At 45.4% G+C, this 13,484-nt stretch overlaps 1 protein-coding gene across 1 annotated transcript in view; it reads left to right on the top strand.

Annotated features, from left to right (window-relative positions):
• The window catches only part of LOC118228313 (neural cell adhesion molecule 1-like), an 88,891-nt gene extending 86,390 nt beyond the window's left edge, over nucleotides 1-2,501 (top strand). The window contains exons 34-35 of the mRNA XM_035419762.1: nucleotides 415-546; nucleotides 1,657-2,501. Of these exons, the coding sequence (XP_035275653.1) occupies nucleotides 415-546; nucleotides 1,657-1,702 (178 nt within the window). The 3' untranslated portion in view covers nucleotides 1,703-2,501. The remainder of the gene's footprint in view (nucleotides 1-414; nucleotides 547-1,656) is intronic.
• The last annotated feature ends 10,983 nt before the right edge of the window (nucleotides 2,502-13,484 follow it).

The raw sequence follows: 13,484 nt of genomic DNA, 5'->3' as shown, positions 1-13,484 counted from the left end.
CTACTGACTGACAACACTGTGGGTCTGTGTGTGGGTCTGTGTGTGTGTGCGCGTGCATGCGTGTGTGCGGGTGTGCGGGTGTGCATGTGCGTGTATGTGTGTGCATATGTGTGTGCACGCGTACATGCGCGCTTGTGTGTGTGTTTGTGTGTGTGTTTGTGTGTGTGTGTGTGTGTGTGTGTTTGTGTGTGTGCGTGTGTGTGTGTGTGTGTGTGTGTGCGTGTGTGTGTATGTGTGTGTGTGTGCGTGTGTGTGTGAGAGAGCACCCTCCTCTAAGCCCTGCTGTGTGTGTGTGTGTGTGTGTGTAAGTGTGTGTGTGTGTGTGTGTGCGTGTGTGTGTGTATGTGTGTGTGTGTGTGCGTGTGAGAGAGCACCCTCCTCTGAGCCCTGCTGTGTGTGTGTCCTTTAATGCAGAGACGTGAAGTTGAATGGGTTAAGAGCTCAGAGAGGGAGCATCCCAAAACAGCAGCAGCAGCAGCAGAATGGGGCACAGAATGGGGTGCAGATGGAGGTCACGTGCGACAAAGCGCCCCTCACCAAATTCGAGTAGGTGCCCGGTCCCAGACGGGTGGAATCAGCTGACCTTCATCCCAGGACAGCTGAGTTCCACAAAAAATGGCAGAGAGAGGTGCCCCGGAAAGTCTGTGCGGTTCTAGTTCTAGAGTCACTGTTAAAATGCGGGTTTGCCCCCTTTCTGTTTGGGGAGCGAAAGGGCAGAGACAAGCCATTCATAAACCTGGTCTTCATTCTCAAGAGTATCCGTCTTACTTTCACAGCATTCAGTACAGCAACCAGCCAACGGCGCTCACGTCCACCATAATTTTCCATACGAAAGTTTGTTTATTAACATTACCAAAATAAAAGGAAAAACAACTGGTACCGTGGAGCGTTATTAGGAGCCCCCCCCCCTCCATTCGTCACCAGGACAACGACAGTTATATAGGGTATAGTGAACAGCCGTGCCCCCCCTGCATCGCTGTCTGAGGCATCAGAAGCCCTTCATCTTGCCTTCTACCTTGTGTACAGTTCTCTGTTGTAGATACTGTATGCCTGTGTGACACACTCTGAATAGGTGTTCCCATAGAGTGGTCTTGTCTGTTACGGTGGTTATTCTTAGGAAAATAGCTATGCCACAGAATTTTACCTCAGTGAATCAAAACAGCAAACCGAAGGCCGTCTGGGTAGTGTAGAGGTATAAGCACTGGCCAACCACCGCAGAGACGTGGCAGTGGTACCTCCGGCTTGGTCAGACATTCCTACGAACACAGTTGGCAGTGTTTGCGGGTGGGAAGCCGGTGAGGGTATGAGTCCTGATCGCTGCATTAGCGACTCCTACTGGTTGGTCGGGGCGCCTGTTCAGCAGGGAGGGGATCTGGGGGAGATGGCGTGAACCTCCGCACGCGTTACGCTCTCCCAGCGAAACTCCTCGCTGGGCCGTTGCCGAAAAAAACGCGTTGCCTCATCCTGCCATTTTTTGACACCCAATTTTGCGACTCTCTCGTGGCTCTCTCTCTTTGATGGCGCAAAAAAAATAAAAAATAAAACAGGAATGGCGTCCTGCACTCTGCTTTATGCGCGTAAGCAATCCGCGCCCCCCTGCAACGGTTTCTATCGGGCCTAAAGGTTCCTCTTTTTAAAATGCTGCTTCCCCTTCAGGAAAGCCTCGCCAGCTTCTGACCCAGCCACGGAGGACAGGAAGTGACATCACCAGATCACGACGCCCCCAAAAACACTGGTCCGGTAGGAAGAAGAGGCTGACCACATCCGGGATTTAAGGGGGGGGGGGGGGGGGAAGGCGACGTTCTATTTTGCGATTACAGGGAGCGATTGCGGTGCACATCGGGGAGAGTGAACCGCGCCTCTCTGTGTAAAAGCAGAGTGGGGGGAGGACGGAGAGGAGAAACGGGACTGGCTGGTGTCACAGACAGTTGGCACTTGGTTGATGTGCACCCGTTAAAGATCGACAACGAATGATTTAGGGGTGAATGAGGTGTAGCACCACCTCTTTGGACGAGCAGGGTTGACATGGCACCTTGTAATGCGTGTGTGTGTGTGTGTGTAAATACTGATAGTTTTTGGTAGAGTTAATACAGTATGTGTCACTATCCGTAATTTAAAAACATAAGATACTCATTTGGTTTTGCTTTTAAGTAAGATATCCAGTCGATCCTCCGTATAAAAAGCTATTTAGGCAGCTAAATGTTGTCCTTCAGCAATAGACTGAAACATTCATCAGCATTCTTGTATTTTACCAAAGTATTTTTGCATTATATATTTTTTTCAGTATTTCTACATCAAAATACAACATTCACAATCCAGTGTCTTGGTCATGAGGAAAATGTGTACAGATGAGAATGTGAGGCTGTGGATTTTTTAAATTTTATTTTATTTTTTGTTTGTTCTGTATATTTTGTGTATATACACACTATTTACGAATTCAAATTTTGTTGTACAAAATTAATGGAAATAAATGGAAGTTTGGAACTACAGTGAATTTTAAATGTTTTCGAAACTTTAATCTATTTGCATTCATGCTTTCTCAGCTGTGCTGTTTCTGTGAAATGTCCAGCATACACTGATATCAAAAGATATCAATTATCAGTCAAACTGCCAGATTTGCTGATAGGCAGAGCAAACTGTTGGATCAACCTTCATCAAAATGTACAACTCACAACCAGATGAAACTTAAGAAATTCATTAAGTTACAACAAATATTCACGTCAAATCTAAAGACGCGGTACAACTACCTTAACACGATTAACAAAGGTTACAGGCATGGACAGTCACACAAGAAATGAATGAAAGAAAATAACCAAATCACATTGTGTTTGTCCCAAAGTAATCTAAGGATGTGCCAAGACCAAAATTCAAAAACCTAAAGACAAGCAGAATATTCCAAAAAACCAGATATGACCAATATTCTGAACGGAGGCTCATCATTGGCTAAGAGGTGGGCCAATGAGGAAAGAAAGTATATAAGCTGAGAGAAAGGCTGAGAATATTCCGTTTTTATCCAGGAAGTGCCTCAGAATGATAATGTGACTTTGGAAAATGATATACTGTACCTCGGTACACTATCATAACTAAATAAATAAAAAGTGTAATTTTTTCCCCATTTTTGTTTTCCCTCATGAATGCGTTTTGTTGAGAGGACATTCTCAAAGCACCGGATTTATTAATCTCCTCATTTGTAAGCAAAGGAAAATATTGCTGTATATATTTTTTTTCATTTTGTATTGCTTTAGTAAATGTCCAGCTGTACAAATGGATGGTATGCAAAAACATAATCGGTGGATAAACAGCCTCTGCTAGATGTCTGAATGTAACGTAATGATCAATTATCACTGATGCTGTGATGTGTGTCCTTGAAAAACTTTGTTGCAACTATATTTATATTTTAGTTATAAACCTTGAAGTAGTCCGGGTGTCCTCGATCTAACAACTCTGTGTGCACGTGTGGAAATTAGAAAGTTTTAGCATGATCTTGTCATATTTTCTTGAAAGTTTGCAAAGTAATTTCACCCATCCTGGATACTGTTCAAGCAATTTAAGACATGATTTTGATGCTGGCAATGGAACCTGTTTATTTAGTTTCATCAGTACATGTTTTGTTGTGATATACCCATTTTTTAAACGATTACAGAACAATAGCAGTGTTAAGAGAGATTAGATCAGTCATACAGCAAGGCCTAACATTCACTTCCATTTAGTAGCCCACAAGATCTCTCCTAAGAACACATTTTAGAGACTCCATCGTTATTTTACTGCTTCAGGTGAAAGGGAAAGAGACTGCAGAAGTAGGCGGGGTGGGAGGAGGGGGGGTTTGGGCTGAGGTGGTTCGGGGGGGGGGTGGGGGGTGCTGGGGGGGAGGTGGGGATGGGGGGGATGGGGGGTGGTGCTGGGTGTGATGGGGGGGCTCGGGGGATGGGGGCTGGGGGGGATGAGGGGCGGGGCTGGGGGTGAAGGGGAGGTGTGTGGGGGGCTGGGGGGGATGGGGGGGGGGGGTCGATCAGTTTAAGGGAGCCAGTTTTGAACGAAAACCCGGCCCAGTTGCGCCACCGCTTGCTTGGTGATGGACAGGCGGCCCCACGCGGCCCTCTGGGCCTGGGTGCGGTGGGGGGCGCAGAGCCCCAAAACGCGGTCCAGCAGGCCGTTGGGCACCGTCACCGAGAGGTCCCCGCCGGCGCTCACCGACACCGTCGCGCCCTCGCCCCCGCGGTACTGCACGCTCACGGCCCCGCCCGCCTCGGACACCGACAGCGTCCCGTTCGGCGATTGCCACGGCAACGGCACCGGCTCGTTGTTCACCTGGACGACAGTCGATTGAGAACAAAATTCAGCCGGTGGGAATCGGCCGTTCCCCATGCAAATATAATACAATGTACCGTAATATAATGGTAAACATGTAGACTTCACCTAAATGTAGTTACACAGTCCACAGCAGGGTGATATATTGCAACATCTCAAAGCAGCAGTAATTTGTATGGTTGCCAATATACTGTTACACTGTATATATGCAATATATTGATAATATACTGTAAATTCAATTTTATTCAATTTCTGCAAGCAATTGACTGCTGGATTATATGCACACACACACACTCTCGCACAAACACATGCGTACATTTCTACACATAATCATCACATGAAACGTGAGGCGCATCGCAAATGCATAACCGCGAGTAAACAAGCACACAGTGTGAGGCATTTTCAGACCTTAGGCCTGCGAAAGGCCCTCTCATCACTCACCCAAACCAAACTGTGGGGCAGCACGATGACCTTGGTGCCACTGAACGCAGCCAGGACGCCCGCCAGGCTCGGCCCGTCCCTGGTGAGGGCGACGTTCGCCCCCACCTGCAGCCTCTCCGAGCTGGGACCCAAGCATTCGGACTGGACCAGCTGGTAGTGCCCCTTCCCCTGGACGGGCGTGAAACAGGACAGGCTGATATTTAGCGGCTGGGAAAGCATAGCCGTTTACCTATGTTTACCTAGGCAAGCGAGCCTTGCGCTGGCACGCCGTCGGCTAACCCAAGCTAGGGAAGTCCCTGGAAGTCAGCCCGTACTGCTCGTGCTCAGGGCTGCACGCTGGAGCTCTGGTGAAACTGAATGGGGTTAATATCGGCCTTTCGAAGGCAAAATGAAACTTCCCCCCCGACGATGTTCTGAAACTCGATTAACGATTGCTACTTTTCGTAAGAAAGAAAACCAGATTGCAAAAATGCGCAACACGTAATAAAATATGCACGTTTTAATAAATATTTTCCCAGGATTTTTGGACCAAAACGACCATTGTTTCACAAACCGCCTCGCTTAATGACATTTAAAATTGACCTATGACCTATGTTTTCTTGGTAGCTAAATCTTGGACGGAGTGTAGCACAGTGGGTAAGGAACTGGGCTTGTAACCGCAAGGTCGCAGGTTCGATTCCCGGGTAAGGACACTGCCGTTGTACCCTTGAGCAAGGTACTTAACCTGCATTGCTTCAGTATATATCCAGCTGTATAAATGGATACAATGTAAAAATGCTATGTAAAAAGTTGTGTAAGTCGCTCTGGATAAGAATGTCTGCTAAATGCCTGTAATGTAATGTAATCTTGGTAGTTTTCTACATTTAATTCAATGTGCAGCCCCGGAGAGGCCTCCAGAGCCGCCTCGAGCCCAGGAGGGTCCGCCTGCTCTGACCCTCGTTCCGCAGGGGCCACTTCCGCCTGCTAAACCCAAATTTCGGGCTTTGCTTGCGCCTCGAGCCCCGGGGGGGCCCCCGGAGCCGTCCAGAGTCCCGGAGAGGACACCTGCTCCGTCTGTTGGCCCGCAGGGGCTGCCGCGGCCTGCTCTAGCCGCTGTTATGCAGGCTAAGCCACCTGCCTTGCCCCCTAGCATTCGTGCTCCCCCTATCGTTCGTGCTCCCCCTAGTGTTCGTGCTCCCCTTAGCGTTCGTGCTCCCCCTGGTGTTCGTGCTCCCCCTGGCGTTCGTGCTCCCCCTAGTGTTCGTGCTCCCCCTGGCGTTCGTGCTCCCCTTAGCGTTCGTGCTCCCCCTGGTGTTCGTGCTCCCCCTGGCGTTCGTGCTCCCCCTAGTGTTCGTGCTCCCCCTGGCGTTCGTGCTTCCCCTAGCGTTCGTGCTCCCCCTAGCGTTCGTGCTCCCCCTGGCGTTCGTGCTTCCCCTGGCGTTCGCGCTCCCCCTAGTGTTCTCGCGCCCCCCAGTGTCCGTTCTTCCCCTAGTGTTCTCGCTCCCCCTAGTGTCCACACCTTGCCCCCTAGTGTTCGTGCTTCCCCTAGTGTTTTCGCACCCCCTAGTGTGTCCAAGCCATCACTGCCCCTACCCAATGCCCCAAGACCTCGCCCTATCCATGTTCCCCACCGTGTGTCTGCCTGTGCACCTGCCCCCTTGTCTAGTTGTCTGCCCGCCTGCCTGTCTGCCTGTTTGCCCGCATGTGTGTCAGCCAGTATGTTGGCCTGTTTGTCTGTCCCCCAGGCCGTCAGCCCTTCGGCTAATCTGTTCTCCCGCCTGTCTGCCTGTCTGTCGGTGTGTCAGTCTGCATGTTTTTTGTCATGTCTGCCCATTTGTCAGTCCGTGTGTCATAGTTCACCCCTCTCCTTCCCTCTCTGTCTGTCCCTTAGTGTGTCTGTTGGTCTTGCAGTGTGTCTCCCCGCCTGCTTGTCCCTTTGTCTGTCCTTGTAGGTTTCCCAGTGTTCCTGTTCCGAGTCCTGTCCCCGTCCGAGTCCAGTCCGAGTCCTGTCCCCGTCCAGTCCCGAGTCCAGTCCGAGTCCTGTCCCCGTCCAGTCCCGAGTCCTGTTCCCGAGTCCTGTTCCCCCGTCCTAGTCCAGTCCCAAGTCCTGTTCCGTTCTTGAGTCCCGTTCCAGTCCTGTGTCCAGTCCTGTTTCTGTCCTGAGTCCTGTCTCCAGCTCCCACCCTCTGTTCACTCCCTCCCCGGGTCGGCCTCCTGGGACGTCAGGAGCCGTCCCTTGGGGGGGGGGGGTACTGTCATGGTTCTGTGTTTTCCTGTCTGTGTTTCCCTTGTTGGGCCGCCAGATGGCGGCACTTCTGTTTTGTGTCCTGCTCCCCCCCTGTTAATTGTATGATTGTTTTCAATTGTCTCGTTATTCCATCATTGTTCCCACCTGTGTCTTGTTATCCCCTCCTTCTGGTTTGATTGTTTTTTGAGTTCACCTGTGTCTTGTTACCCCCTGTCTATTTAAGTTCTTTGTGCCCTTGACTCGGGTGCTGGTTCCTTGTGTTTGTTTCCTACACCGTATGTCCCTGCCTGTGTTTTGTTTGACCTGCCCTTGTGCTCTGCCTGCCCGTGTTCTGCCCTGCCCGTGTTTGTGAGTTCCTCTTGTTTTTTGTTTTATTTAGATATTTTTTGAGTTCGTGTTTTTGCCCATCGTGCCCTTGTCTGTTCCCTGTTTGTTTGCCTTTTTTGTTAGTAAAATCTTTGTTAATTTTCCCTTTTTGAGTTTGTCTTTTGTTACAATAGAGCTGAAAATTGGAGTGCTTGGACACACTGTTTTCAACAATTATACGATTTTTACGTGCTGATGGCCACGGATATGTAGGCTACTGTAGAAATTCAGGCCTCGCGCACCTTACACGAGGATGCAACGACAGCGCCCAACCTGGGAATCAAATTTATGTTGAGTTACAAGCGCATTTCCCGATCCATTAAATTAGGCTAGCAATGACAGTTTCTGTTAGCAGCCTTTTTTGGCAAGCTATTAACAAGTAGGCTACTTAACTTGTGGCAGAATAACAAAAGATAGGCTAATGACCACGGCATTAGCATCCTGCTGCGTTCCACTCAACATTTCCGTCCTTTTCCCCTTTGACGCACACAGTGATTCGTGGCGATTGCGTTCTTGGGTGGTAATGCGCGTAGTTCCCACACTGCCTCATATGTTTCATGATTTAAATAAAAAATGGAAAAAAAAAACTAATTTGTAAAGAAATAAAATATTTAACCAGAGCGCTTTCTGGATTTAAGAAATATTAACCTTTGCGTTGTCTTTTGTGTAAAAAATGTCATTTTCCCGTGTTTAACAGCAGTGGAAATCCCATTAAATAAAATTTTCTTCAGGATGACATTTGACTACTTTTTCTAGAGTAACTCTACCATTAAAAAAAGTGAAACATTGCCATTTTCTACATCTTTATACAAGTGATAGTCATCATCATGGAAAAACGATGGTCGTATGATGGTCTGTTTTAACCTTGCAGATATAATTTTAAATTTGTAATCAAAATCACGCACCACACATTTATTTCAGAAAAAAACGAGTGGCGTAGACTGAAGAAATAAAGTCTCTCTGGACAGTGAAAAAGATGAACAATTATTCACCAATTGTTTAATATAATGACAGGTTGTTTCTACATGAGAGCTATAGATTTCGAGTTTAACAGGGGGTCTGGGGGGGCAGGTACAAAATGGCTTCTTTTTTTGAAAAACCAAAAAAAGAAAATAATTTTTTTAAAATAAAAAAATACAGACAGCCTTATATAAAAAGTGTTCGTCAGGCTTTGTTTCCACAATGACTCTTAGAAGGAGCAGAACAGTGGCAGAGCATTTTGTCCAGGAGTGAACGTCAGGTCTGCGTCCTTCTTGAATGACCTGGATCTGTATATGAACTAAAAACATTACACTCTGACCACGCGCTCTCAGCGATGCATAAATTAAAAGGATTCATCTTTTTTTTAAATTAATAAATAAGACCTGTGAGTATGTGGGGCCCCACTCGAGATAATAAAAACGTGCCCCCAAAATTATTAATAAAAATGATGCTTTTTTTTTTTTTTAAACAACACGGGAGCTGCTTAAGTACACCTGGGCACTAGGCGGTTGCCTGTACGGCCGAATGAACGAACCGGCTCTGGAGAGAGGATTAGCCGTGTAACAAACTGAACTCGCAGAACTCGTACGCCTGCTAAACTGTTGGGCACTGTGAGATGTCCAGTTTAACTTATATCCCGGAAAATAATTTCAGGTTGGAGCTAGCCGCTTTCATTTTTGGCCACCTTGGCATCTTTTTAAGGTTACGCAGACTCCGTTTCCATGTCACCCTGTTTCAGAACGGCAGCCTTGCACACACGTTTCAGACCAACAGTTACGTTTCGGGCGGGAAAAGAAGGAATTAACAACGCTGCCACTTCTTTCTCTTCTCATCCTCACTCCTTTCATTTAACTGATCCCGCTCGTTCTTTTCTGAGCAAGCCGAGCAATTTTGAGCCGTCGGCCCCTCGTTTTCAGCTGAACGGCCACTTTTTCATTCAAACTGATTCCTTTGTTTAACCCGGGGGCAGAAAGCCGTTGATCTCAATCATTAAACTCCCCTTGAATTCTTTCATGAAAAAAACAATGTTTTAGTCTATTATTGCAACAGGATTAAAAATAAATATACAGGCTGTCATTCACTTCATACGTTTGCAGTTGGTACATGATGTGTTGGTATATTTTGGTTAAAATATTCCCATTTAATAGAAATTCTGTCCAATTACAAGCCTACAATTTGAATTCTTCCATCTCGTATACAGTGCACTTTCGCATTGTCAGCATCCCATTTAATGGGAATTCAGCAGAAATGTAACCCTCCGCAGACACAATGGATTCTCCTATCAGAGGAAATATATAATTCAACATTCCTGTTTTTTTTTAATTTATTCTTTTTTTTTGTTTTACATTTTATTATTTATTTTTTTTGTTCAGTGAAAAAATCCCATGCGAAAGTAAACTAAATTAGTTGTAATTTAAGTTCAACTCCAAAACTAAATTGTTGATTTGTGAGTTCTATTAGTATTTTTTCTATTGTTAGTATTTTTCTGCTCATGATAAGGTTGAAGTTTACGTTTCGATATGAATTTCTCATGGTAGCTGGCACCCGTGCAAATTACCACCACGATTTCCCCTTTGTTCCTGCAAATTTTCATATAAGCTATTCCCATTAACTATCGTGTATGCAATTCTTTCCACCCCTGAAAATTCTGTAACCTTAGTCGCATAAAATTTGATGCTTTTTAATTAGTTGGAGTACGCTTATTGGGAGAGAGAACTTCAACAACACGGCTATTTTTTCCCTAGTCTCTCGAGACACCGACTGTTCAATGACTAATTGTGTCTTTGCACGCAACTATCATCACAGGTGAGTCAAACAATAGATACTACATACTACACGTCATCAAGAGACTCCCCCCCCCCCCCCCCCCCCCACACACACCTTTTTCGTCATCATTGCAAAATATTTAATAATCGCACGATAAACTGCCAATAATGGCACTATCACGGTTTGCAAACCAATTTATTACTGTAAGTTTATTTTAAAGGGACAGAGAAGGGCAACTTCATAAATCACAGGCCTAAATGACTAGCCTCATTTTGGAACATATGTCCCTAGGCAGGTGGAAATAGTGAAAACTGATTTTGTTTTTATTTTATTTTTAAAAATGTATCCAAAATATCAGGACTTTTACAGAATTGGGATGGCAGGTATGCCATCCCGCCAAGTTACGCCTTGGCGGGGGCATGCCCCATACCTATACAGCACCAAGAGTTTTGGCACTTTTCAGGGTTCCCCACAGAAATAACCACAACAGCCACAGACACTCAGCCCTTAAAAACATTAAATTCTGCACATTCTGACCCCATTTCAATAGACAAAATTCATAAACAACTTCACATGTCCACACAATAAAGCCCCAAACTAAGGGGATTTTGCGTTTTCTCCTTCTTCTTCTTCTTCTCATTCTTATTTTTCCTGCCGCCTATCCCACTAACAACATGTCTCCCCATTGGACATTTCACTGACACCAGCCAAATCTGCACCTACACGACCCACTCAAAAACGCGCATACACACGCAAAAGACCCATACATTTTTATTCTGAAACATTTCCAGTTCAAACAGCTAGTCCGCCTGTGGCCTAGTGGGTAAGATTACAGTCTTGGGAACACGGGGTCGTATGTTCAAGCCCAGCGAGGAACACGTTTCTTTAACCTGCTTCAACCCTCACTCATAATTGTCTACTAGCCTACTTATCAATTATTGCTTTTGCACCATATCTACCCGCCGTTCACCGTTCAGTTATTAACCGGCTACAATATTGCTAAGCCATATGCATTATGACTTACCGTCTGTACGTTCAGTTATTAACCGGCTACAATATTGCTAAGCCATATGGATTCAACGGGAGCTCTTCTGTGCTTACTGGCCTGCGTTCTTTAAGACCCCCGGCAGGTTTGCTAATGATATTTCACGCATTGCATAGCTATGGCATGGTGCTGCACTAACGAAATCACAGACTGGTAAACCTCCGGTTTGAGACTGGAATCCCGACTCGCCCTCAGGCAGATCATTTCCTCTTTTACACTAACGTTTTCTTACGCTTATATTTGCTTTACCAAAACTCACTCACGACCACCCATATGCATTTCATGACGGCAAATGTATTCCTTTTATTAAAAAGTTACACCGGTTCACCACTGTGCCATTTCTACTAACTACATTTCTTCACTTGGCTACCGTACAAAACTTTCATATCAGCAAACGCCAGGTTTCTACATTCATGTTACCACGCCCTGTTCTCTATCTAGCCACATAGGCGTACATTCTGCAACTCCACAGTTTGTACAGCTAATCCGTCCGTGGTCTAGTGGGTAAGGTTACAGGCTTGGGAACACGGGGTCGTATGTTCAAGCCCAGTTAGGAACACGTTTCTTTAACTTGCTTCGACCCTCACTAATAATTGTCTACTACTTTTCAATTATTGCTTTTGCACCATATCTACCCGCCGTTCACCGTTCAGTTATTAACCGGCTACAATATTGCTAAGCCATATGCATTATGACTTACCGTCTGTACGTTCAGTTATTAACCGGATACAATATTGCTAAGCCATATGGATTCAACGGGAGCTCTTCTGTGCTTACTGGCCTGCGTTCTTTAAAACCACCGGCAGGTTTGCTAATGATATTTCACGCATTGCATAACTATGGCATGATGCTGCACTAACGAAATCACAGACTGGTAAACCTCCGGTTTGAGACTGGAATCCCGACTCGCCCTCAGGCAGATCATTTCCTCTTTTACACTAACGTTTTCTTACGCTTATATTTGCTTTACCAAAGTCACTCACGGCCACCCATATGCATTTCATGACGCAAATGTATTCCTTTGATTAAAAAGTTACACCAGTTCACCACTGTGCCATTTCTACTAACTATATTTCTTCACTTGGCTACCGTACAAAACCTTCATATCAGCAAACGCCAGGTTTCTACATTCATGTTACCTCGCCCTGTTCTCTATCTAGCCACATAGACTACACACAATTACTACGTATGTACGTTCTGCAACTCCGCATTAAAACATTACATTTAAAATCATGATTCACTCATAAGTATAACTACTAGCACTCAACATGAGAGAAACACATTAGTGCAATAGATTGCACATGTTATTTGCCTGTAATGTAATGTCATTTAACCCTCCACTTCAACAACTAATGTTCAATACCGACTGTTATATATACCATTTGATAAGGAATATAAGCTCGCTCATGGTCATTCCATTTACTTCGCACTATACTCCGTGATCATGTCAACCTTCACCTACATGCCCATTCTGCTAAAAACATATTGTTTCAACTACGGAATTTCGTAATTTCATCTTAATTTCTCTCACACTGTTGTTATTCTCTCATATGCAAAGCCTGCTGGGACATATGCGTCTGCTCCTATTCTCCACTATCATGTTTTCCGGTTCTAGTTTAGCAAAACAGCGAAGAGGATTCCTACCTGCAGATAAGCCTATCAAAATGCCTTATAAACCTTACAAACACTCAAAGTGCATCTCCACGAAATAGCAGACAACGGAGCAGGACAGAAGGATAAACCTTACAAACACTAAAAGTGCATCTCCACGAAATAACAGACAACGGAGCAGGAAAGAAGGCTACACAAGTTGCGACCTAGGGAGTTATAATTCTACGGGCTTGTTGATTCTTTTGTCAGTCAAGGCTCGTTGGATGGACGTCAAATCCGTGAGTACATACCATATTCCATCTGCGTTCCTGATGCGTTTACGCTTACGCCACTGCATCCTTTCTCACAGCCACTGTTTTACATATATAGCAAACCGAAACTGCTGAACGGTACACGCTCATCAGACTGTACAGATTCACACAACGATAGCCATAATCCACAACCGTTTCTTGCAGGGTCGCATTTCTCACTCTCATAATAAAACGCTTTTCAAAAAGAAATGATATCTCATAAAAAACACGTTTTCAACGTACAAAAATGCCAAGTTACTCAAAAGTATTGATATCAAAATGACGCCAAGTTACGGTACTACAAACAATATAGGCTATCTTGCCTCACCGAAATGACATAAGATGTATTTCAAAGCAAAGCTACCCAATATTTCCTCAGTTCTTTCAAGTCACTTGGCCCTGTGTATAAGCATGCACTACATGGACAGGCCAAACATATGTGTGGATG

The sequence above is a fragment of the Anguilla anguilla genome, chromosome 1 (assembly GCF_013347855.1).
Source record: "Anguilla anguilla isolate fAngAng1 chromosome 1, fAngAng1.pri, whole genome shotgun sequence".
Lineage (NCBI taxonomy): Eukaryota > Metazoa > Chordata > Actinopteri > Anguilliformes > Anguillidae > Anguilla > Anguilla anguilla.
Note: the sequence above shows the minus strand (reverse complement) of the source record. Positions and strands in the feature narration are given on the sequence as shown.